This window comes from Hypanus sabinus, chromosome 1 (assembly GCF_030144855.1).
Source record: "Hypanus sabinus isolate sHypSab1 chromosome 1, sHypSab1.hap1, whole genome shotgun sequence".
Taxonomy (NCBI): domain Eukaryota; kingdom Metazoa; phylum Chordata; class Chondrichthyes; order Myliobatiformes; family Dasyatidae; genus Hypanus; species Hypanus sabinus.
The window spans coordinates 101,299,212-101,324,772 of record NC_082706.1 but is presented as its reverse complement, the minus strand read 5'-3'; the positions used below and the strand labels follow the sequence as shown (position 1 = coordinate 101,324,772).

At 42.2% G+C, this 25,561-nt stretch overlaps 1 protein-coding gene across 1 annotated transcript in view; it reads right to left on the bottom strand.

Annotated features, from left to right (window-relative positions):
* The window catches only part of zgc:101716 (uncharacterized protein LOC492784 homolog), a 33,566-nt gene extending 9,511 nt beyond the window's left edge, over positions 1-24,055 (bottom strand). Inside the window, exons 1-5 of the mRNA XM_059972998.1 lie at positions 23,769-24,055; positions 17,866-17,961; positions 10,101-10,244; positions 6,071-6,582; positions 699-831 (exon numbers count right to left, since the gene is read on the bottom strand). Coding sequence (XP_059828981.1) covers positions 699-831; positions 6,071-6,582; positions 10,101-10,244; positions 17,866-17,961; positions 23,769-23,882 — 999 coding nt within the window. The 5' untranslated portion in view covers positions 23,883-24,055. The remainder of the gene's footprint in view (positions 1-698; positions 832-6,070; positions 6,583-10,100; positions 10,245-17,865; positions 17,962-23,768) is intronic.
* Positions 24,056-25,561: the final 1,506 nt, after the last annotated feature.

Genomic DNA, 25,561 nt, shown 5'->3' with positions numbered 1-25,561 from the left:
GAAGTCCAGCGCTGATGCCACTGCGCCAGTAGTCGGCTAGGTACATACGAGAGTGGTATTTGTTAAACAGACACATGAATTGGCAGAGAATGTAGGGATATGGACCAAGTACAGATAGAACAGATTTAGTTAAATTTGGTATCATGTTCTAGGCAGACATGGTGGGCCGACAGCCTGTCCCTGTGCTGTACTGTTCTATTCTCTGTGTGAGACTACAGATACACAGTATATACGCCCAAGGTTAAAGTGTATCAAATTTTGGAAGCAGATTTAAATATACAGGCTCAAAGACATTGTACTTTAGGACCTGTGACTGAAGACAAATTTCTAATTCACTGTAGTTTAAAAGAAGACAATGCCAGTTGTCTTATCTGTAGGTATCGAGAAACTCACTCAGTTTCTGGTTTATAAAGGGGTGGCTGGCATGGTAGTGTAATGGTTAACACAACACTTTACAGTCCAGGCTACCCAGGTTCAATTCCCGGCACTGCGTGTAAGGAGTCTGTACGTTCTCCAGTTTCCTCCCACAATCCAAAGACAAGCTGGCTAGTAGGTTAATTGGTCATTGCAAATTGCCCTGTGATAACGCTAAGGTTAAATTAAGGGCGTGCTGGGCAATGTAGCTCAAAGGGCTAATTCCTTCCTGTATCTTAATAAAATACATAAATACACACTCAAACAACCAAAGCTCACTGTACCTTGGTTAGGGCATTCAGCAACTCTTCACTCCGATACAGCCTGCCGAGCTGCTGACTGATCTCTTCTTGCACAGCCTCGCTCCTCTCCAGGACAAATGACGTCTGCTGAGGCTTCATCATCTGCAACAGAAGTCTGAGCACAGATGATTTCATAAGTTAGCTGTTCACACTGCAGAGAGAGCTACAACAGATCGTTAAGCAATGTGTCAAAGTCAGTCTAGGCTCATCTTGCACTGAGTTGAAACTCGCTTTAATGAATCTAGTCAAGCTCAACAACTGCATTTAGTAACAAAAATATCTCAAAGGGCTACCTTTGAGGTTTCTGTTTTAGTACACAAGATGGAAACACAAGAGTACAGATGCTGCTTGACCTACTGAGTTCCTCAAGCATCATTTCTTGCGTTAATACACAAGATCTTCAATCAGAACACTTCTGGATGGCAACATTTCTGGATTTTGGACAGTAAACACATCTGCTACATCATAGGGACCATGTCTTGGAGAGTCAAGAGAGTCGCTGTCTCATAGCTATGTCCCCTTTGAATGCAAGCGTGGATGTGATAAGAGTTTCTGCAGCATGTCTCTTTCAGCATCGTAGCTGGATATTCAATTCAGATGAATTCATTGTCATATAAAACCAAGAAACAATGAAATTCCTTGCTTGTGTGAAGCTGGCACAGTGAACAGTAATAATAACTTGAGCAATGAGCAACAACAGGAAAAACAAAGGCATCCATCAGTTGCAAACTAAGTATGATATCTCCAGAAGACTGAAGATATACTAGAGATGAACAGAACCATTAATGTGCAAAGTTTAGGGGATAATAGAGCAAAGCTTTGAGCAACAGTGATGGGTTGGGCCCTTAACCCTGAGGACAATGAATCAATAACATTGTTTCTGTGCTTAATGTTAGTCCTGATGCAGGGTTTTGACCCAAAATACTGATAACTCTTTTCCTCCTGACTTGCTGAATTCCTCCAGCAAAGGTCAAGGTAGATTTATCATCAAAGTATGTTATACAATACACTCAGTGGCTACTTTCTAGATACACCTGCTCGTTAGTGCAAATATATAATCTGGTCATAATGTGGCAGCAATTCAATGCAAGAAGTATGCGAGGTCAAGAGGTTCAGTTATAGTTCAGACCCAACATCAGAATGGGAAAGAAATGTAATCTAAGTGACTTTGATTGTGGAATGACTGATTGCTGGTGCCAGATGGGATGGTCTGAGCATCTCAAAAACTGCTGACCTCCTGGGGTGTTGTAGTTTACAAAGAATGGTGCATCTATTGCCCTCACAGTGTGTTGTATACAAAGCTGGACAGGGACTCAAAACTGTTCACAGTACTCAAGGTGAGGCCTCACCAGTGCCTTATAAAGCCTCAGCATCACAGCCTTGCTCTTGTATTCTAGACCTCTTGACATGAAGTGATGCTTGTACAGAACAAACAGCACCTCTAGGGGCAGAACAGTGCAGGAAATAAGAAAACATCCAGTGAGTGGCAGTTCTGTGGGCAACAATGCCTTGTTAATGAGAGAAGTCAAGAGGAGAATGGCCAGACTGTTTCAAGCTGACAGGAAGATGACACTAACTCAAATGACCATGTGTTACAGGTAGGGTGGAGAAGAGCATCTCTGAACGTACAACACGAACCTCAAAGTGGATAGGCAGAAGATCACACTGGGTTCCACTTCTGCGCCTAATAAAATGGACACTGAGTTTATGTCGCTAAATACTACTCTAAGATTTATTTCAAAGTAGAACAATAATAGAATCGATGAAAAACTACACACAAAGACCGACAATGTGCAAAAGACACCAAACTCTGCAAATGCAAAAAAAACCCCACAAATAATAATTAATTGATTAACAAACAATATTGAGAACACGAATGACAGAGTCTAGGGACGACATGGTAGTGTAGTGGTTAGCACACACTTCACAGTATCAGCGACCAGGATTCTATTTCCACCACTGCCTGTATGGAGTTTGTAGTTCTCCCTGTGACAGCGAGGATTTCCTCCGGATGCTTTAGTTTCTTACCACAGCCCAAAGATGGACTGTACTGGTGACTATAAATTGTCCCATGATTATGCTAGGATTAAATCGGGAGTTGCTGAGCGGTGCAGCTTGAAGGGCCAGAAGGACCTATTCCATGACATACTCAACAAATAGATGAATAATTAAAAGTGAGTCTGCAGGTTGTGGAATCAGTTCAAAGTTGAGGTGAGTGAAGTTATCCATTCTGGTTCAGGAGCCTGATGGTTGTAGGGTAATGGCTGTTCCTGCATCTGGTAGTGTGGGACCTAAGGCTCGTGTACCTCTTCCCTGATGGCAGCAATGAGAAGACAGCAAGGCCTGGATGGTGGGGGTCCTCGATGATGAAAGCTGCTTTCTTGTGGCAGCTCTCCTTGTAGATGAGCTGAAAGGCGGGGAGGATCCACCACTACTTGTGGGTTTTTCTGTGCTTGGACATTGGTGTTCCCGTACCAGACTGTGATACAACCAGTCAGGATGCTCACCACCGATCATCTACAGATGTTTGTCAAAGTTTTAGATGATATGCAGAATCAACGCAAACTTCTAAGAAAGCTGAGGCACTGCTGGTCCCAGGACAGATCCTCTGAAATGGTAACACCAAGGAATTTAAAGTTACTGACCCTCTCCACTTCCCAAACCCTAATGAGCACAGGCTCATGGACCTCTGGTTTCCACCTACAGATTGTTCTGCTCCGGATTCCGGCATTTGCAGTCCCTGGTGTCTCCATACAGCAGGTGACTTTTACCCTTAGCCATCTTTCTGCACGCCTGCTCCAAGAAACTAATTTAGGAATTTGTTGATCAACTTACACTGCCCCCATGTTTGATAGCACCTGGTTACCGTAAATTCCAGTGTATAAGCCGATAATCTGGCCGTAAATTTTGGTCCTAAAATTAGGCGGTTGGCTTATACAGAGGGTGCCAACTTTGGAAAAACGAATACACGGAAGACAGGTCGTATTTATTCTCTGTTTTTGAATCAAATTCGTTCCACTGTCGTCGCATGAATTCTTTGAATGATTTATTTAAACTCACATCTAGTGGCTGGAGCAGGGAGATCAAACCAGCAGGGATGACCGCAATGTCAGTATTTTCAGCTTTCAGTGCTGCTTCTGTCTCACCTGACAAGTGGTGCACTTTGAACACGTCCCAGACAAGTAGCAACTTTTCCTTCCCGAAACCTTCAACGCCACACCTCTTTAACCACTTCAAGCAAACCGCTTCATCCATCCAGCAGCGTTCTTGAACGTAAACAACACCCCATGGGAATTTTCTGAGCAATCTTTGTTTTTTGTCTCAACACAAGATCACATCTATTCATAAATCGGGTGCACCAACTTCGCGTAGCTTTTTAATTTTTGCTGACCTCACGGTGTTTTTTGGCCCATTTCAATGCTTGAACTCAAATCATTTCGCTGGTAACAATGTATCCGGACGATCGCTGGTCACTCAACCACTCTAAAACTTTTTCTTCCAGTTCTGGCCACTGGCATGTTTTCCCACAGTTTGCACATTCCGTCTTTCCCTCAGCTTGTCCTCTGCCTTTCTCCACTCTCTCTCGTTTACACTAAACTTAGCAGCTGCAGAATTATTCGTTCCTTTAGCAAAATCAACAATCTTCAGCTTGAAGCCAGCATCATATCGCATTCGTTTTAATCTTTTGTACATGGCGGTCGCAAACTCAATATTGCGCAGACGTACTGATCCTGCCACCCCATGTTATATTTTAACGAGATTACGATGGGCGCTAAATAGTTTTGCAGGGGTTACATTTCAGAGGATTCTTTACCATTGGAGGCCTAATCCAAAATTTCCCTCCCTGATTTATTTATTAAGAATTCGCTTATAACGCTCTACAATGTGTAGGCCTGTTTTCTTAGCAGGTACTGGTTCACAAAATTTCCCGGTTTCGGATCTGGCAAAGCTGAGTACTGGCATGTGAGATCTTGTGATCTTTTCTGGTTAAATCAAAAACCTCTACAAAAGGGGTCGGCTTATACAAAGGTAACATGAAAAAGGTCACTTTTTTAACCTTGAAAATGAGGGGGGTCAGCTTATACTCCGGAATATATGGTAAATAATCTCTCCTTTAAACAACATCCTTGACTTGTCCATGGAGCTTACCCTCTGTGTTTCACTACATCTCAAATTGTGTTCTGTCACTACAGAACTAATCGAGCAGGAGAGCTTGCTGTATCAGCCATCTTCCAAACAAAGGGGGTCACAAGCACTGGATCTGACACCCTGCCCATCGACTGCCATCTTGGCCTTCAGGCAGCTGGTAAATTCTTTTGGACTATTTCTAAATGCCTCTGAAATAATTAAATTCGAATACTTTTAACATTTGTATAGATTTGAAAGATTAACAATGAAAATTGCTTAATCTACTGGAAATGATTAAAAAACTAAAAACCAATAAAGAAAAATAAATAAATCACATTGTTAATTGAGTTTGGTACTCCCATTCAAGTAACCCCGAAACAGAGCATCTGAGTTTCAGCCTAGTACATCAATGCTCATCTGAGAGGAACATTAGATGCATTTTGTAATACACTTATATAGAATCCAGACAACAGTAGACCTGCAAGCGGGAAAAGGCCAGCAGTTTTTGAGGCAAGCAAAAACAGACCAATTAACTGTTTATAATAAAGAATGGCTGGAACCCAAGAATTGGCTTAACTTGAACCTTTTTTAGTATATTGTGATCAATAATACAATAAACTTTCTGACTCAGAACATGGCAGAATTTAGATGTTTTCAAGACATTTTTAAAATTGTTGCATATATTTCCAAACCTTTATCCAGTTCCTCTTTCCCATATTGTATTTGTTTGTCTGTACCCAAAATGAATGTAAATCAACTAGGCTCTTGTCCCTCACTCCTCAGTTTACTGAGATCCCAGATCTCCTCTTGCCCTCACTATGCTACATTAACTTCCACTCTCAGCAACTCACAATATGTTGAACTGAAGAGTGCAGGACAATGTTCGACTAAAGGATGTGTTGAATGCTGCCAGCAACAGTGAGATAAATTATTGCAAAAGGAAAATACTGCAGATATTAAAAGTTTGAAATGACACAAGACACTGCAGACATTGGAATCTGCAGCAAAATACAAGCAGCTGGAGGAACTCTGCGGGCAGAGTCCATTCCCCCCCCCCCACAGATGCTGTCTGATCTGCCGAGTTCCTCCAGTAATTTGTTTTTCTTTTGGATAATGAATGTTAACGGTAACTGCATTTGTTTATCCACAGATGCTGCCTGACCTGCTGAGTATTTCCAAACCAGTTCTGATAAACAACACATCTAGTTTACATGCTGAGGACATACCTTGCTCTCACAAAGGACGAATATGCAAATAGCCACAGATGTTGCAGCTCTCCTCCAACGTTGGACTCCGTGTCAGCGGCAATGATTGAACAGGACGATGAACCATTCACTGGCTCCAGTGGCTTTCTACTTCTTGTCAGCATCGAAACTGAACCCTCTTCTGTGGACACACTTGCAGGGCACACCGACTGCCCTTCCCAAGTCTCTGACATGGGAGATCTGTTGCTTACACCTTGCAAGGATTCTGCCTCTCCTGCCGACCGCTGTGAGGTTCGAAGGCAGTGCCTGCCCTCACAGCCTGGGACAACTGGTGCTGTTGGCAACGATAAGCCTTGAGCGAGACCAAGGTAGGCTTCAGCTAACTTCTTCCAATACCATGGGTTGAGCGGATGCAAGGAAATTAACTGTTGTAAACAGTAAAGCTCCTGCAGCAGATCTCCGGCATTGTGATGAATTTGAATGTTGAGATTAAGAACTGTGGTGAGGTGGTCTGTGTTTGTCACTTCAGATCTCTTGGGGAAAAAAACACAACAAACAGAATTAAAGAGGTCTAAGTATTTAAGGTACATCAACGCATGCAAGAAATTGAGCTAGAAGTGATGCATACTTAACTTTGCATTGCAATTAGTGTTTATTGTATCTAGAACACAAAGTTACTGAATGAGACAACACTGGTGCTAGTACTTGGCCAGATTTTTCTGACTAATAAAATTTCCCCTTCTAAACTATTAAGAGGCATCTGGATGCACTTGAATGAGCAGACATAGAGGGACATGAAATTAATGCACGGAAATATGATTCACACAAATGGGCATGATGGCCAGAATTGATACAAAGGGCTGAAAGGCCTGTTTCAATGCGGCACAATTCTATGATTCATTATCATTTCAGTCAGTTAGCTACACTTCTGAATATGCTAGTCAACCCTCAGTGTGGAGGAGCAACACCTTACATTCCACCTGGGTAGCCTCCAACCTGACAGTATGAATATTGATTTCTCCTTCCAATAAACAAATTCCAGCCCCCACTCTCCACTCTCACCTTTTACCTCTTCTCTCCTGCCTATTACTTCCTCTGGGTCCCCTCCCCCTATGATCCCTCTCCTCTCCTCCCAGATTCCTTCTATCACCTAGCTAGCCTCTTTCCTCTCTGCAGCCTTTTTATTTTGGTATCTTCCCCCTTCTTTCTCAGTCCAGAAGAAGGGTTTCAGTTGAAACGTCAACTATCTATTCATTTCCATTGATGCTGCCGGACCTGCTGTGTTCCTCCAGCATTTTGTGCATGTTGCTCTGGAGTTCCAGATTCTGCAGACTTTCTCATGTTTATAGTTAACAATTTGCTTATTTATATTTACTCCTGTTTTGCATTGGAGAAAGGACTTCCAATAAACCTAGTTTTTTTTTGTACTCAGGCTGATTGCCAGGCATATCTTCCTGCTCTGCATTTCACAACTCCCACATCCTTTTGTCTGGCTTCTTTTATCTATGTTCTCACTCTTACTGTGCTCATTCACTCATCATCCGGACAGCCTGTTTATAGTTTATCCCATGGTCACATCTGTTTCAGTCCAACAGAGCCATCCTCCTTCCTATGTTTCGCAAGCTGCTTTTGTCTTCTTTTCAGTTCTGATGAAGGGGCTCTGACCCGAAACTTAAACTCTGGTCCTCTCCCCAGAGATGCAGCCCAACCTGCCGAGTATTTCCAGCATTTTTTGTTCTTGTTCCACCACCTGCTCTTTTCACAGAGCAATCATCATCCTTCCAATCTGTGACCCCTGTAATAACAGCCTCAGCTTGAATCATAGAATCATAAGGCACATAAGTAGGTCCTTTAGCATGACTGGTCCATGCCAAGATAACACACACAAGATGCTGGAGGAACTCAGCAGGTCAGGCAGCATCTATGGAAATGAATAAACGGTTAATGTTTCGGGCCGAGACCATCCTTCAGGAATCATGTCAATCTGCTCATCTAAGCTAGTTCATCTGCCTGTGTTTGCATTCAATCTCTCTAAATCTTTCTTATCCATGCCCCTGTCCAGGTACCTTTTAAATACTGGTATCGTCCCTGCCTCCAACATTTTTTCTGCCAGCTCATCCGATACAAGCAGCAGCCTTTGTGCAAAGTAGCTGCTGCTTGGGTCACTTCTAAGTCTTGCCCAGAGATGGAACTTGCTGACACGCATCGATGAAAACATGCAGATTCATCACCACTTGGTATGGCAACTGCACTGCTCAAGACCGCAAGAAACGTCAGAGTTGTGGACTCACCTCGATCCATCACAAAGTCCAGCCCCCCTTCCACTAACTTCCTATTGCCTCAGGAGAGCAGCCAACAGAATCAAAGACCCCTCCACCCCTGTCGTTTGCTCTTCTTCAGCTCCCATCAGAGAGAAGATACAAAAGCATGAAAATGTATACCACCAGGCTCGGTCCTATCCCATTGTCATTACAGACCTGTCGTGATAAAAATGAACTCTTGATCTCATGGTCCACTTCACTGTGGCCCTTGTACCTTTTTGTCTACCTGCAGTGCTCTTTCTCTTTATCTGTAACTGTAGTACAAACACAATATTTTACAGTCTGTACTACAAACGTTTGTACATTTCCCCTGTACTACATCAAAGTGCTTACCTTCTGAAACGATCTGTACGGCTGGCATGCAAAACACAGCTTTTCATTGTACCTCGGTACAGGTGACAATAATAAACCTATTAATAAAAAGCTCCACGATTCCAACACTGCGATGTGCAGCAAGCTTACACTGTACTGCAAATATTTCACATCTCCACAGAAACTTAAGGCATTGTCTATGGTCATGTGATTGCCAGACTGATATCTGGTTTTAAAATGTGCTTAGAATATTTTACTTTCTAGCATCAACACAAAGGTGCATTGCATATTTCTGATAATACTAATTGTCAACATATTCTAATTTATCTTGTTTAATTCTTTCAGATAAAAAGGGAAGACTGGTTCTCCAAAGCAGTGAAACAGCCAATTAATTGCTGATTCTTTTATTACTGTCACTTGTGGTGAGATACAGTGAAAATATTTTGTTTGCTTGCCATTATATCCAGAAGTACAGTACTGTGCAAAAGTCTTGGGCACATATATATAGCCAGGGAACCGAAGACTTTTATACGGTGTATTTGTCAACGTGGAGCAGAGAGTGAGTTTGTAAATCTGGCAGGATGTCGGGAATGGTGAGGGTGGAGCGCTGTGGGGGGTGGGGGGGGGGTGGACAAGGGACCTACGAGTGCCAGAGGTGGGGGGGTGGTGCAGGAGCAGACACACCCAGCACTGAGATACTAGGCAAGATCATTTGATTTCAAACAATTAATGCATTAATCATCACAGAATGCCTCTCCGGTGATTTGTGCTCCCTCACCCCTCTCCCTCCCCTTTCCCCAAACAAGATTCTGTTCTCTACGGCCTTTTCCCACTCTCAGTCCACAACAGAAATCCATATCATAATCAAGTTTATCATCACTCACATATATCATGTTGCTTTTCTGCAGCAGCTGTACAATACAATACATAAAGACTCTTACATGGTGTATTTGCCAACGTGGAGCAGAGAGTGAGTTTGTAAATCTGGCAGGAACAAAGGATACAAAAGTCTTGAGCACACTAACTACATAGATGTGCACAGTACTGTACACTGAGAAGTACAAAAGGAAAGACAAAGTGCTGAAGGTGATGTGATGTTGTAAACACCACAGCCAATATACATACAGCAAACTTCCACAATACATACAGCTTATTGACTGTAGAAAGAAATGCTGGGCAGAACATTTTTTGGAAATAGTGCTGTTGGAACTCTCATTGACCTCAAAAAGTTTCTCAAGCAAAAGTTGTGACTTTCAGTATTGCCGAAATTACCATAATCATCAAGCCCTGTGCATCTGAGCCCACAACCTTCCAACTCAGCGCTGCTGGAGTTACTCTGTTACTTTGTGACACTTACTATAGAATTTATAGCCACTAAAATGTTAGTTTAATTTTGCATTGACATTGTTATGACTAACCAATTCTTGTGCTATATCCAAGGCATCTTCGTCTCTGCCAAGATAGCTTAGACATCGAGCTCGAGCCTCCTGTAGGTCTCTTCTAAGAGCTATATTTGTGTCTGGAACAAGAGCCAAGCTACTGGTATATTCGCATAGTGCTTTCTGTGGAAAGAAAAAATGGTGTAGCATAATAATCATGAGATAGTCAGCAGTTCTTTTTATCATTTAGACTAATAACAAAACATGATAAAGCGAAAGAAAATAGCATCTGGTTTTATTTCTAATTTGTCAATGCATGTGGAGTTGGAGTTGGAGCAGGGATGCGTGAAAAGAGCTACTTTTTAATCAGGGTGGCAATTGAGATTTCAAAAGCAGAGTATTGCAGCAGTTTTTTCTGGTTGGAGGAGCAACCAATCAACAAGAAGGATTTATTAGGACGGGCCAATAAGAATAATTTAAGTTCAAGCAGAGTGGCCATTCATTTTGGAGAATGCCAAAGTGGCTTTGGCTCAGCAGGCTAAGGTGAGGTAAATTGCCTTGTATGTTGTTCTCTCTCGTGTTCTTTGATCATTCCTTATCTATTACAGCAGAGTATAGTGAGAATAGTTCCAGAGGCAGTATTTTGTACAGCATGTGGGATGTGGGGAGGCCTCCAGTCTCCCAGATAAACACATCTGCTCCAAGTATACTGAACTACAGGGCCTGAGAGAAACTGAAGCTGCAGCTCAATGACCTTCGACTCATATGGGAGAATATAGGTTTTCTAAAAGTAAACCAAGCAATTATAGGCCTGTCAGTTTGACATCAGTGGTGGGTAAATTAATGGAAAGTATTCTTAGAGATGGTATCTGGATAGGCAGGGTCTGATTAGGAACAGTCAACATGGATTTGTGCAAGGAAGGTCACGTTTGACAAATCTTACTGAATTTTTTGAAGAGGTTACGAGGAAAGTTGACGAGGGTAAAGCAGTGAATGTTGTCTATATGGACTTCAGTAAGGCCTTTGACAAGGCTCCGCAAGGAAGGTTTAATCATTAGGTATTAATATTGAAGTAGTAAAATGAATTCAACAGTGGCTGGATGGGAGATGCCAGAGAGTAGTGGTGGATAACTGTTTGTCAGGTTGGAGGCTGGTGACTAGTGGTGTGCCTTAGGGATCTGTACTGGGTCCAATGTTGTTTGTCATATACATTAATGATCTGGATGATGGGTGGTAAATTGGATTAGTAAGTATGCAGATGATACTAAGGTAGGTGGCATTGTGGATAATGAAGTAGGTTTTCAAAGCTTGCAGAGAGATTTAGGCCAGTTAGAAGAGTGGGCTGAAAGATGGCAGATGGAGTTTAATGCTGATAAGTGTGAGGTGCAACATTTTGGTAGGACTAATCAAAATAGGACATACACGGTAAATGGTAGGGCATTGAAGAATGCAGTAGAACAGAGTGATTCATAAATAATGGTGCATAGATTCCTGAAGGTGGAATCTCATGCAGATAGGGTGGTGAAGAAAGCTTTTGGTATACTGGCCTTTATAAATCAGAGCATTGAGTATAGGAGTTGGGATGTAATGTTAAAGTTGTACAAGGCATTGGTGAGGCCAAATTTGGAGTACTGTGTACAGTTTTGGTCACCAAGTTATAGGAAAGATGTCAACAAAATAGAGAGAGTACAGAGAAGATTTACTAGAATGTTACCTGGGTTTCAGCACCTAAGTTACAGGGAAAGATTGAACAAGTTAGGTCTTTATTCTTTGGAGCGTAGAAGGTTGAGAGGGGACTTGATAGAGGTATTTAAAATTATGAGGGGGATAGATAGAGTTGATGTGGATAGGCTTTTTCCATTGAGAGTAGGGGAGATTCAAACAAGAGAACACGAGTTGAGACTTAGGGGGCAAAAGTTTAAGGGTAACATGAGGGGGAATTTCTTTACTCAGAGTGGTAGCTGTGTGGAACAATCTTCCAGTAGAAGTGGTAGAGGCAGGTTTGGTATTGTCACTTAAACTAAAATTGGATAGGTATATGGCCAGGAAAGGAATGGAGGGTTATGGGCTGTGTGCAGGTCAGTGGGACTAGGTGAGAGTAAGCGTTCGGCATGGACTAGAAGGGCCAAGAAGGCCTGTTTCTGTGCTGTAATTGTTATATGGTTATATTAAATGGTTAATGAGGAGGTGATGGATAACAGATTCCAGGACAGTCACCCTTAGGTTTCAGGAGACAGATAACTAGAAGACTGTCAAGAGGAGGAGGGGAAATGCACAGAGACAAGGTTCTGAGGGTATGATAGAGACGCCCAGACAGTATCTTGTCTCCAGGTGTCAGGGTCAAGAATGTCTTGGATTGGGTCTATGGTATACCCAAAGGGAGAGAATGAGCAGCCAGAATTTTTGGGACATATTGGCACCGATGACATAGGTAGACAAGGTGAGGAGGTCCTGAGGAGATTTTAGGGAGTTAGGTAGAAAGCTAAGAAACAGGACCTCCAAGGTAACAATCTCAGGATTGCTGCCTGTGCCACGTGCCAGTGAGGGTAAGAATAGGAAGACTTGGCAGGTGAATGTGTGGCTGAGGAACTGATTCAGGAAGCAGGGAGTTAGATTTATGGATCCTTGGGATCTTTTCTAGTGAAGGTTTGACCTATACAAAAGGGACTGTTTACACCTGAACCAGTGGGACCCAATATCCTTGAGGGCAGGTTGGCTAGAGTTGTTCAGGTGCTTTTAAATTAATTTGGCAGGGGGATGGGAACCGGAGTGATAGTGCTGAAGATGAGGTGGTTGGTTTACAAACAGAGGCAATGTGTAGTGAGACTCCTAGCAAGAAGATGCTGATGATCGGGTAAAATCAAAGCAGGCAACATCAAAAAAGGTGAATACAGGACTGAAGGTGTATTATTTGAATGCACGCAGTATACGGAATAAAGTCGATGTACAGTTACAGATTCACATGTATAATGCAGACATCACTGAATTGTGGCTGAAAGATTACAGTTGGAAGCTTAATGCCCAAGGATACACATTGTATTGAAAGGACAGGCAGGAAGGCAGAGGGGGCGGCATTGCTTTTTGGTAAAAATGAAATCAAACCATTAGAAAGAGGTGACATAGGGTCAGCAGGTGTTGAAGCATTGTGGATAGAACTAAGGAACTGCAAGGGTTAAAAGACCCTGATGGGAGCTGTATGCAGATTCCCAAACAGTGGTAAGGATGTGGTCTACAAGTTATAATGAGAGGTAGAAAATGCATGCCAAAAAGGCAATTTTACAATAGACATGGGGGATTCCAATATGCAGGTAGATCGTGAAAATCAGGTTGGAGCAGAATTCCAAAACAGGATATTTTTACAATGCCTAAGAGATGGCTTTTTAAAACAGTGCGTGGTTGAACCCATTAGGGGATCAGCTATTCTGGATTAGGTGTTGTGCAATGAACCGGAACTGATTATAGAGAGCTTAAGGTAAAAGAACCCTAAGGGAAAAGTAATCATAATTTGTTTGAGTTTACCCTGAAATTTGAGAAGGAGGAGCTAAAGTCAGAGGTATCAGTATTATAGTGAAGTAAAGGAAATTACAGAGGCATGAGGAGAGAGGAGTTGGCTAGGATTGATTGGAAAAGAAAACTGGCAGGGATGACAGGACAGCAGCAATGACTGAAATTTCTGGAAGCAATTTGGAAGGCACAGGATATATACATCTTAAAGAGGAAGTATTCTAACACAAGATGACACAACGTTGGCTAACAAGACAAGTCAAAGCCAACATAAGAGCCAAAGAGAGTGCATATAATAAAAGTTAGTCGTGTAATAGTAGTGGAAAGTTAGAGGGTTGGGAAGCTTTAAATACCAACAGAAGACAACTGAAAAAGTCATCAAGAAAGTAAAGATGGAATATGAAAGTAAACTAGCCAATAACATTAAAGAGGACACCAAAAGTTTCTTCAGATACATACAGTGTAAAAGAGAGGCAAGAGTGGATATCGGACCACTGGAAAATAATTCTGGAGAGGTAGTAATGGGGGACAAGGAAATGGCAGACGAACTAAACAAGTATTTTGCATCAGTCTTCACTGTGAAAGACACTAGCTGTATGGTGGAAGTTCCAGGTATCAGGGGTCTTAAAATGTGTGAAGTTGCCATTACAAGTTAAAAGGTTCTTGGGAAACTGAAAGGTCTGAAGGTAGATAAGTCACCTGGACCAGATGGTATACACCCCAGGGTTCTGAAAGACTTGTCTGAAGAGACTGCAGAAGCATTGGTGTTGATCTTTCAAGAATTACTAGATTCTGGAATGGTTCCGGAAGTCTGGAAATTTGCAAATCTCACATCATTTATCAAAATAGGAGAGAGACAGAAGAAAGAAAATTATAGACCAGATAGCCTGACCTGGATGGTTGGGAAGATGTTGGAGTTGATTAAAGACATGATTTCTGGGTACTTGGAAGCACATGATAAAATAGGCCGTAGTCAGCATGGTTTCCTTGTCAAGACAAATTTGTTGGAAAACTTTGAAATGAATAACAAGTAGGATAGACAAAGGAGAATCTGTGATGTAGTGTACTTGGATTTTCAGAACATGTTTGACAATATACCACACGAGGCTGTTTAACAAGCTACGAGCCCACTTAACAAACTATGAGCCCAAGGAATTAAAGGAAAGATTCTAGCATGGATAAAGCAGTGGCTGATTGGTAGGAGGCAAAGTGTGAGAACAAAGGGAGCCTTTTCTGGTTGGCTACCAGTGACTAGTGGCGTTCCACAGGGGTCTGTATTGCAACTGGTTCTTTTTACATTATATGTCAATGAATTGGATGATGGAATTGATGGCTTTGTTGCAAAGTTTGTAGATGATACAAAGATAGGTGGAGGGGCAGTAGATTTGAGGAAATAGAGAAGCTACAAAAGGACTCAGACAGATTAGCAGAATGGGCAAAGGAGTGGCAGATGGAATACAGTGTCAGGAAGTGTATTGTCATGCACTTTGATAGAAGAAATGAAAGCTAAATGGAGAGAAAACATAAACTGAGACACAAAGGGACTTGGGAGCCCTTCTGCAGAATCCTCTGAAGATTAATTTGAAGGTGAGGAAGACAAATGCAATGTTGGCATTCATTTCAAGAAGAGTACATTATAAAAGCAATGATGTAATGTTGAAACTTTATAAAGAACTGGTGAGGCCTCACTTGGAGTATTGTGAGCAGTTCTGGGCCCCTTATCTTGGAAAGGATGCGCTGAAACTGGAGAGGGTTCAGGGGAGGTTCATGAAAATCATTCCAGGATTAAAACAGCTCGTCATATGAAGAATGTTTGATGGCTCTGGGACTGCATTCACTAGAATTCAGAAGAATGAGAGGTGACCTCATTGAAACCTATTGACTGGTGAAAGGCCGTGATAGAATGGATGTGGAGAGGATATTTCCTATGGTGGGAGCATCTCAGAGCAGAGGACACAGCCTCAGAATAGAGGGGTGTCCTTTTAGAATGGAGGTGAGGAAGAATTTCTTTAGTCAGAGAGAAGTGAATCTGTGGAATTCACTGCTACAGGTAGCTGTGGAGGCCAAGTCTTTATGTATTTTTAAGCAGAGGTTGATAGATTCTTGGTTGGTCAAGGTATGAAGGGATACGGGGCAAAGGAGGAGACTGGGGCTGAGGGGAAAAACAGATAAAAACCTGCTAGCCTCTGCCAGAAAGCTTAAACTGGGGAGGAAATTCATTTTTTGGCAAGACAACTGAAAGAACACTGCCAGAGCAACCATGGAGAGAATTCAAATTAAGAAAATTGGTGACCTTGAGTGGCCCAGTCACAGTCCTGAACTTAAATTGATCAAACAGCTCTGGCAAAACCTCAAGACTGTTGTACATTGCCACTTCCCAACTAACCTTGAGCAATTTGCAGGAGGAATGGACAAATCACACTCCCCAACTTTGTGCAAACCCAAGAGACTTATCCAAAAAGACTTCTGGCTGTAATAACTGTGAGAAGTGGTTCAAACAAAGTACTAAGCAAAGGAGGATGAATACTTTTGAACTGCTGACATTTCATTTTTTGAATTTTTAGTTTTTCATGCTTAGTAATTTTCCCTGGGCTCAACAGAAAAAAGGAGCTTGTGATTCACAAACAAAAATGTTCTGTTAAATTGATCAAGATCCCTGGTTGTAATACTCATTTATGTAAACAAAGGATTGGGGGTTGAATACTTTTACAAATCACTGTATTATTATTGTTCTATTTTTTTTCATACTTAGCTTATTGTCTTTTAAACATTGGCTGTTTGTCCATCTTGTGTGCGGTTTTTCATTGATGTTATTGTGCTTCTATATATTTAATGTGAATGCTCACAAGAAAATGAATCTCAGTGTTGCATGTAGTGACGTACATGCACTTTGATAATAAATTTACTTTCAACTTTGAACTTAACGTTCTTTAAGAGACCTAGTACTACTGTATTCTTCATCCTGAAATACCTGAGAAAATTAGCATGCTTCACACTAATTTTTCTACGCTCCACATCCTTCTCCTTGGTAAAATACTGATACAAAGTACTCATTTAGGACCTTGGCCACATCCTCCACCTTCAAGCACCTGGTATCTTCTTTAACTTTGAACGGTCCTACCAGTTCCTTACTTATCCTCTTGCTCTTGACGTATGTAAGGAATGCCTTGAAACTTACCTTAATTCTACTTCCCAAGAAGTTTTTATAGCTCCTCATGGCCCTTCTAACTTCACTCTTGAGTTTGTTTTGGCTTCTTTATAATTCACAAAGGTTCTGTTCGATTTTAGCCTCCTAAACCATACATGCACTTCCCTTTTCTTCTTGGTTAAATTCACCCTCTCTCTTGACATTCATAGTTCCCGTACCTTGCAGTCCTTGTCTGTCCTTCTGACTGAAACATACCTGTCCTGTGCTCTGTGCAAATGGACTTCGAACACCCTCCACATGTGAGAAGTGGACTTGCCCTAAAACAGCTGTTCCCAATTAACTATTCCTACCAAATACTCTTGTAATTTATCCTGCTCCAATCTAATACTCTCCTGCAAAGACAATATTTCCCTACCACTGACATGCCCTCCACTGCAACAACCATGTTGTTTTAAAACTTTTCCCTAATCTGCCTGCATTATCTGTCCCTCAATGTCCTGGTGGCTATCTGAGTGGTCTGTAGTACGACCCCATCAGGATAATTGCACCTTTCTTGTTTTTGAATTCTACCCATACAGACTCAGCTGTGCTTGGACAAACCATAATGGAGAGCTCATCTGCGTCATACACCCCCACCCCATTGTTCTTGCCTCCTCGTTTATCTTTTATAAAATACCGAAACAACTCTAAGCATCATTTCAACCAAGTCTCTGTTATGGCCACAACATGATAGTTCCATGCACTGATCCATGTTCATCACCCTTACTCCTGCCCGTTTTTCCTGGTCATGGCATCTAGCTTCCTCTCAATCCCTCCGCTTTCTGACCTGGTGCTCTGGTTCCCATTCCTCTGCTGAACTAGTTTAAACCCTCTCAAGTAGCACTAGCTCCCAGTCAGGACATCGGTTCGTTTCCAGTTAAGGTTCAATCCATCGGTCTTGTACAGGTCACGGTGGCCCAGAAGAGATTCCACTAATCCAAGAACCTGAAACCCTACCCTTGTGCCAGTACCCCAGTCATTCATTCTTCAATTCTACTTGGTCATGAAGCTGAGGATACCATGTCCACTCGACTGAACAGACAAAATGCAGGCTTCTTCTGAAAGTGTGGGTCTTGCTATTTGCAGATCAGAGGTGGCTGCAGCTCTAGTTACCTGATAATCCTGATGCTTAAATGCCAGGTCACCTCGAAACTTCAGTGCAGTCAGTTTCTTCACATCATCCAAGGTAGAAATGTCATCCCAAAACCACTGGAATTGATCAGAGGCAGTAAATATTTAAGACATTATTTGTTTTAAGATTGAAGAGGTGGATAACTTGGTCATTTTGTGATTAGAAAACAAATGGGGAATTTTTATATTGGTTAAGTTAAAAGGCAAACACTTCTCTCTGCTATCAGATTTCTGAATGAACAATATATCCACATACTCTACCTCACCACTCTCCCCCTTTTTTCTGCAGTACTTTCTTAATTTTTATATATGTATATTTCTTATTTTAATTTATAGTTTATTTTATTATGTATTGCAATCTATTGCTGTCACAAATACAACAAATACCAATGATATTAAAGCTGAAACCAAATATACAAACTATAAATAAATTTACCTTTTTCCAGTGAAATTGACTACTAATTTAATCGGTTCAGCACAACATTGTGGGCCGAAGGGCCTGTTCCTGTGCTGCACTGTTCTATGTTCTAAACATTTATAAATAACAAGTAGAATGTGGCTGGAGTATTTTGAACACCTCACTTTAAGATACTAAGGGACAGAGACTTAACGGAAGTATTTTGTTTATTTTTTCAAGATGTAAGTATTGCAAGCAAGCCCAGTAATGATGACCCACCCTTAATTTCTCTTCAGAAGGTGCTGGTGAGCCACCTCTTGAATCATTCCTTCTGGCTAAGGTGCTCCCACAGCACTGCTGTAATAGAGTTCCAAGATTTCGACCCAGCAACGATGAAGGACTGGTGACATATTTCCAAGTCAGGATGGACTGACAGCCACAGGGACTGGTGTCCTTGTCTGCTACTGTCTTTCTCCTTTGCAGTAAAGGTTGCAGGTCTAGAGGGTACTATTGGAACAGCCTAAGTAAATAAATACAGCTTGTTTTGTAAATAGTGGACACCTCAGCCACAGTGTGATGGTGATGGAGGAAAAGAAATTTAGTAAGATGTGGTCAGCTTTTGTAGTCCCATTTTTAGGTGATTATTCCATTTGAATTTCTGCTCAATGGCAGAGTCCCCCAGTCTTCCTGGACACAGACACGTACTACTTTGTTTGTTGAGGAGCTGCATGTTCATAAGCAAATATCTCCACTTTCACTTTTTAATGGTCATTCATGAAGCTGAGTTTAGGCCAAGGGCATTTCTCTGAAGAACTCCTGCATTGACATTCTTGGGAAAGGATGGGTTGATTGACCATTGTCAACCACAATTATCTTCCCTTTTATGAAATACAACTCCAACCAGTGAAGTGCTTTCACCAAACAGTGTGCCCCCCTCTACATCAGTGAGACAAAGCACAAACTAGGCAACCAGTTTAAATAGCCCTGTGCTCTGTCTGTCCTGGCTTTCTAGAGCTCGTGTTGCCAGACATTTTAAATCTCTTCTCCATTCCAATATTGACCCACCTGTCCTCAGCCTCCTCTACTGCTAGTGTGATACTAATAACATGAAGAACATGACTCATATTCTGCCAGGGTACTTTACAATCCAATTGCACAGTAAATTCTCAAAGTTCAGGCACACTGCTCTCCTTCTTGTCCCTTTCTTTCTCCTCCTGATCTACCCAGTTCCTTCTACATCCACCCTAGCTCCCCCATCACCCTGTTTCTTTCCCCTCCTCCACCCATCCCAAATGCCCATCATCCACACACTCCCATAGACTAATATACTCACCTGCCCTCTCCACTGCCTATTTGGTTCCATGGTCCACTTTCTTTTCCTATCAGGTTTTATCACCTGCAGCCCTTGTTGATTCCACTTATCGACACCTTACTGTTATCATTTCCACTCTTCTAGGCTCCCTCTGCCTATCATCTCTCCTCAGCTGGATCTAACTCCCCCACTATTATTCAGTCCAGATAAGTTATCTCGGCCCAAAATGTCCACCATCTACTTTCTTGCCCATGCTGCTTGACCTGCTGAGTTCCTCTACCAGTTTATTTGTGGCTCCAGATTCCAGCTTCCGCAGTCTCTCGTGAGCCCTCCCTTCATCATGCCAGCCATCCACCTCAGTTTTACCAGAGCTCCTCTTGATGCCACAATCAATTAAGTGATGTTTTGATGTTAAATGCAGTTCCCCCAGGCCCTTCTGGCAACTAAACCCACTCCACTCAATTAACCTACTAATCTGTACACCTTTGGAACGTAGTAGGAAATTTTTGCAGTACAAACTCCTTATAGACAAGGGCGTGGACTGAACCCAAGTCACTGACGTTGTAATAGAATTACGCTACTGTGCCACTTTTTGCTCCATATTTACACAAATGCTGTAACGATGGTCCCAGTGAAATCCAAATGGGTTATTGGTAAGTAAATACTGACGATTGATAGTGAAGTTATTAGGTAGAAATAGTATTGATTTCTCCCACCATTTGAGAATTGGGCACTTTTCCACATTGTCAGATGGACTCCAGTGGGAGGACTTCAGGGGGAATTTGAGGCAGTTCATTCATACAGTCTGTTGAAACAGTTGTGAATGTTTTCACCTTGTCTTTAGCAACATGCAATGGTAACATACCAGTTACCGAAGCATCGGAATTTTCTTGTGTAACACACTGTAAGGTTTCACTGCTAATGTAATGGCCTCTCTGTGATGTTTCACTGCTAATATATGGCTTTTCTGTGTTACGAAGGTGGAGCAACTCTGAGGGGCCAAAGGGTACAAAGTCGCCCCCTCCTTTTTGAGAATCGCAAGATTGCTATTATTTCGGGTCTGAGACCCAAGAAATGAGAGAGATACACATCATGAGAAAGAGAGAGAGAGAGAGAGACGCAGAATACACAAGGTTTGGAATGTCTCCTGACATAAGCAGAACGGAACCACTGACTACTGCTATTGTCTCTTGGAGAAGGAATTGTGTATTGAGTACTGTACTATTCATTGAAACCCCTCAGGGGACAACCAGAGTGGTCTGGTTGAGGGATTACATCATCCCAACCTGATTGACATCTGAGACCCCGTGAGTGAGGATAAAAGAGGGGTCTGGGGAACACCTCTTTAGATGCACCAGGAGAAACGCTAGAAATCCAGTGACAGCGTTTTATAGCGGTGGCGGGCTCATCACGGAAGAACAGTTTAGCTAAAGGAGAGGACGCACTTGAACGGCCTCGTCAGCGAGATCTGACGGATCAAAAGCATAAAGGAAAGTCAGCAAGTTTTTCTCTTTCTCCCTCTCTCTCCAACAATTGCAGCACAGTGACAAACAAACGGCAGCAGCCTGTGTGAACTGCAGCTAACTCTGTATTTCCATCAGACAATTCATTATCCCCTAGACAATGATAGAGCTTATTTCTTATTGATTATTATTATACCTGCACTTTTAGGTTTAGTATTGACGATGTGTATTATCTGTATATTTGCATTGATGTTATTTTTGTGTATTTTTACTAATAAATACTGTTAAAAATAGTATCATCAGACTCCAACAGACGCCTCTATCTTTGCTGGTAAGTCACCCAGTTACGGGGTTCGTTACATCTGTAGCAGCAATGTTTGGGCTACAACTAGAGATAACTGGGACTTTGAAATGTATGTTGTCCAATAAGAGGGATGTAGTTCTTTCTTGTGAGCCTGGAAGACAGATTTTCATGGTCTTTTGTTGTCAAGAGAGGAAGAAGGAAGACACATGCGTGGAGGGAGCTGGGAGACGACTGGACGGAGTGGACTGGGAGTGAGGGTCCAAAGGTCAGCAACACTCGGAGGAGGTCGATGGTTGATGAATGGCCGTATCAGTGAGCTCCAATGTGCACTTTTGACTTTTTTCCTTAAAATAGGCCCTTTTCTTTTTATTTTCTTTACTAACCCTATATTCTGATTAAGATTTATAAAGTTCAATCACTTAATTGCATATGGTGTTCTGTCTAATATTTTGCGGTGCGGATCTGTAACCAGCCAGCACACCACATAGCCTCCACAAAAATGAGATTTCTCAGATTGGCGAGGCCAGAAGTTGTCTTCCCCGAGACGAATGTGTTCTGGCCGAGCCAGAGGATTACACTTGCTGGATGTGACAGGTCTTCTAAACTTGATTGATCTATTGGATGCACGATTACTTAGCTCTGACTTGTACAAGTTACTTTTGTCCTTTAGCATGCACCCAGTTCTGTGTCGCAGTTACAGGAATCTTGACTGATGGCTAGTGCTGCTTCCAATATGCCTTTCTGCACTCCTCATCAAACGTGGATTAATCACCGGACTTTTTTTTTTACAAAGATAGATGTGCTGAATTCTGAGGTTACAGTTTGTGACACAGACCATTTCTGCTGCTGGTCTAGAGCACTTTGAGGATGTTCAGTTACAAGCAGCCAGATCTGCTGTGAACCTATCCTATTTAGCATGAATGAATGGTACACAATATGACCGACAGTATTCTCAGTGTGAAGATGAGATCGTGTCTCCAAAAGGTAACAGGAACCTCAGTTACATGGACAGACTGGGTAAGTCAGAATCATTTGCTTTAGCTCTAAGCAAACTGCACTAACTTGCTACGCTTAACAAAAAAGCTTAGAATTGTGCTGGTTTTGATTACATTGGGAGAATCAGCAGTGGGGTGAGAGGAAGGTGGATAAAATTATGTGACAATCAATTAAATGCTTTTAAATGTTTGTGCAGTAGGAAGTGCAGCAACCAAATTGCCCAGAGTAAGCTCCCATAAAGAAGAGCGATAATGGTTAATTAATCTGTTTTCAATTGTAAAGAAAAAGACCACCTAATGGAATAATACAGCCTGAGAACAGGACTTTCAACCCAGGTGGTCCATGCTGACTGTGATTCACACCTACGTTAGAACCCCTTGCCCACATTTGGCCCATAACCCTTTCCAATCTATGTACTTGCCCAAGTACCTTTTAAATGGAATTAATATTTATTTTATTTATAGATACATTGCAGAACAAACCCTTCCAGCCAGCAACCCACCTATGTAACTCCAGCCTAATTATAGGACAATTTACAGTGACCAACTAACCGGGAGGAAACCAGAGCACTCAGAGGGATCCCATGCATTCCTGGGGAGAGCATGCACACTTCTTACGGAAGGCACCAGAACTGAATTGCAAACTCCAGGATGCCCCTGCTGCAAAGTCATCACACTAACCGCTATGCTACCATGGTGCCCTGCCAAGTGTACTTGCCTCAATCACTTCATTTGCCACTCATTATATCTACGGACGACCCTCCATGTGAAAAAGTTGCTCCACAAGTTTCTAATAATTCTCTCCCTTCTCATCTTGATTGCGCAGTCCTGGGAAAAATGCAGTTTATATTCACCTTATGTATGCCCTCATGATTTTATACATTTCCACAAAATTACCCCTCTTTCTTCTATGCTCTAATGAGAAAGGCCCCAAACCTGCTTAACTCCTCAGTCCCCTGAGCCCTCATAACGTCCTCTGGATTCTTTCTAGCTCAGTGGTATCTTCCATATCGCAAAGTGACCAAAACTGAACAGAATATCCCAAATGTTTTACAGCTGAAAAAGAAACCAATACCTTATACAGCTGTAAATTACAGTCTCCTTCTTCTCTCTCCCCCCCCCCCCCCCCTCCATTTCGCCCAAATAACTCCATTAGCCGCAACAGGTAAATTTCCTCTCCTCTGAAAGACGCCAATATCATTACACAGCTGCTAAGGATAAACATTAAAGTTTCAGAGACTGGACACAGTGAAAGAGTGCCCCGAAGCTGTCCTTCCTTCCACAACGAGTATTTACCCGCTCGTTCAGTTACCTCCAAGGGTGCACCCCGGATCCCATTTACTGTCAGACCGCAGCCCCGCTAACAGTTACAATGTCAACTTGGTCAACCAGCCGCATTCGCCCGCCCTCTTACCTCCGGCTCGCAGAATCTCGCTTTGTAAACGCTTGACTCCGATTTCTGCACCGCCTTCTTCACCCGAAACTCTTCGAAGACTGAATCCTCGAACTCGCAGCCCACGTCAACCATCTTGCGCGTGGCTTACAACTGATAAACAGTTCCTCCGGCACACTGTGGAGCAGCACAAACGTTCCGAGCCCTTCCTCTTTCGCTCCCCGCCCATACAGCCGAATCAAATCGGACCACAAAACCACATTTCACTCTTTTGTAATTCTGGACTAAAAGCTATGTTGGCCATGGGTCACCCTCTTTGATTTTCAGGCAGAAGGCATCAAGTCCCACAATAAACTTTCTCTGTTGCTGTATTGTGTTATTATCTCTTTCTTTGTATTTTTCCTTTGTAATTATATTTGCAACGATCTATATGAATGGCATTCAAGATTTTTTTAAACTGTATATCGGAAGATATAACAATGATAAACCAATTGCCCCAACATCTAAAAGTCGTGGTCAGCTTATTGTACCCGTATTCAGAGGTCTGAGCTAATTTCACTCTAGAAAATTTGCAGGAACTTAAACTGAAATAAATAAATAATCAGAATGCTGCTCGTGAACAAAAAAATGTAGTTTAGAGTAACCAGCCTGGCAGCTTGGTAATGCAGTTCAATCATAAACGAGAGAGAGAGAGCTGGAAAACGCATCTGATAAGGGTAATTGTAATGGGGAACTTCAATATGCAAAGGGATGGGAATCTCAGGTTGGTGTTGGATCGTATGAGCGGGCGTTTGTTGAAAACCTACGAGGTGGCTTTTTAGAGGCAGTGGACGTCATTTACTTGGATTTCCAGAAGGCATTTGATAAGGTGCCACACACGAAGCAAGATAACAAGATAAAATCCTATGGCATTACAGGAAAGGTACTGGGATGGATAGAGAAAGCGCTGACAGGCAGGAGGCAGCAAGAAGGAATAAAGGGGGCCTTTTCTGGTTGGATACCAGTGACTGGTGGTGTTCTTCAGGGGTCAGTATTGGGACCGCTGCTTTTCACATTGTTTGTCAATGATTTTGATAAAGGAATTAATGGCTTTGTGGCAAAGTTTGTGGATGATATGAAGATAGGAGGGGTAAGTAGTGCTGTGGAAGGAATGCAATTGAAGCAGGACTTGGGACAGGTTGGAAGAATAGGCAAAAAAATGGCAGATAGAATACTGTACAGTGTTGGTAAATGTATTATAATGCATTTTGGTAAAAGGAACAATAGTGCAGATTAGTGAGAAGGCTCAAACATCAAAGGTGCAGAGGAACTTGGGAGTCCTTGTGCAAGACTTCCAGAAGGTTAATTTACAGGTTGAGTCTGTGGTAAAGACGACAAAAGCAATGTTGGCATTTATTTCAAGGGGAATATAATATAAAGCAAAAAGATAATGCTGACCCTTTATAAGGCACTAGTCAGGCCACACTTGAGTATTGTCAACAGTTCTGGGCTCCATACTTCAGAAAGGATGTGTTGTCATTGGAGAGAGTCCAGGAGGATGATTCCTGGAATAAAGGGGTTAACATATGAAGCTCATTTGGCAGCTTTGGTCCTGTACTTACTGGAATTTAGAAGAATGCAGGGGTGATCTCATTGAAACCTACCAAATGTTGAAAGGACTAGATAGAGTAATATGGAGATACGTTTCCTATGGTGGGGTTATCCAGAATTAGAGGGCACAGCCTCAAAATTGACAGGCGACCTTTTAAAACAGAGGTAAGGAGGAATTTTTTTTTTAAGCCAGAGCGTAGTGCTTTTGTGGGATGCTCTACCAC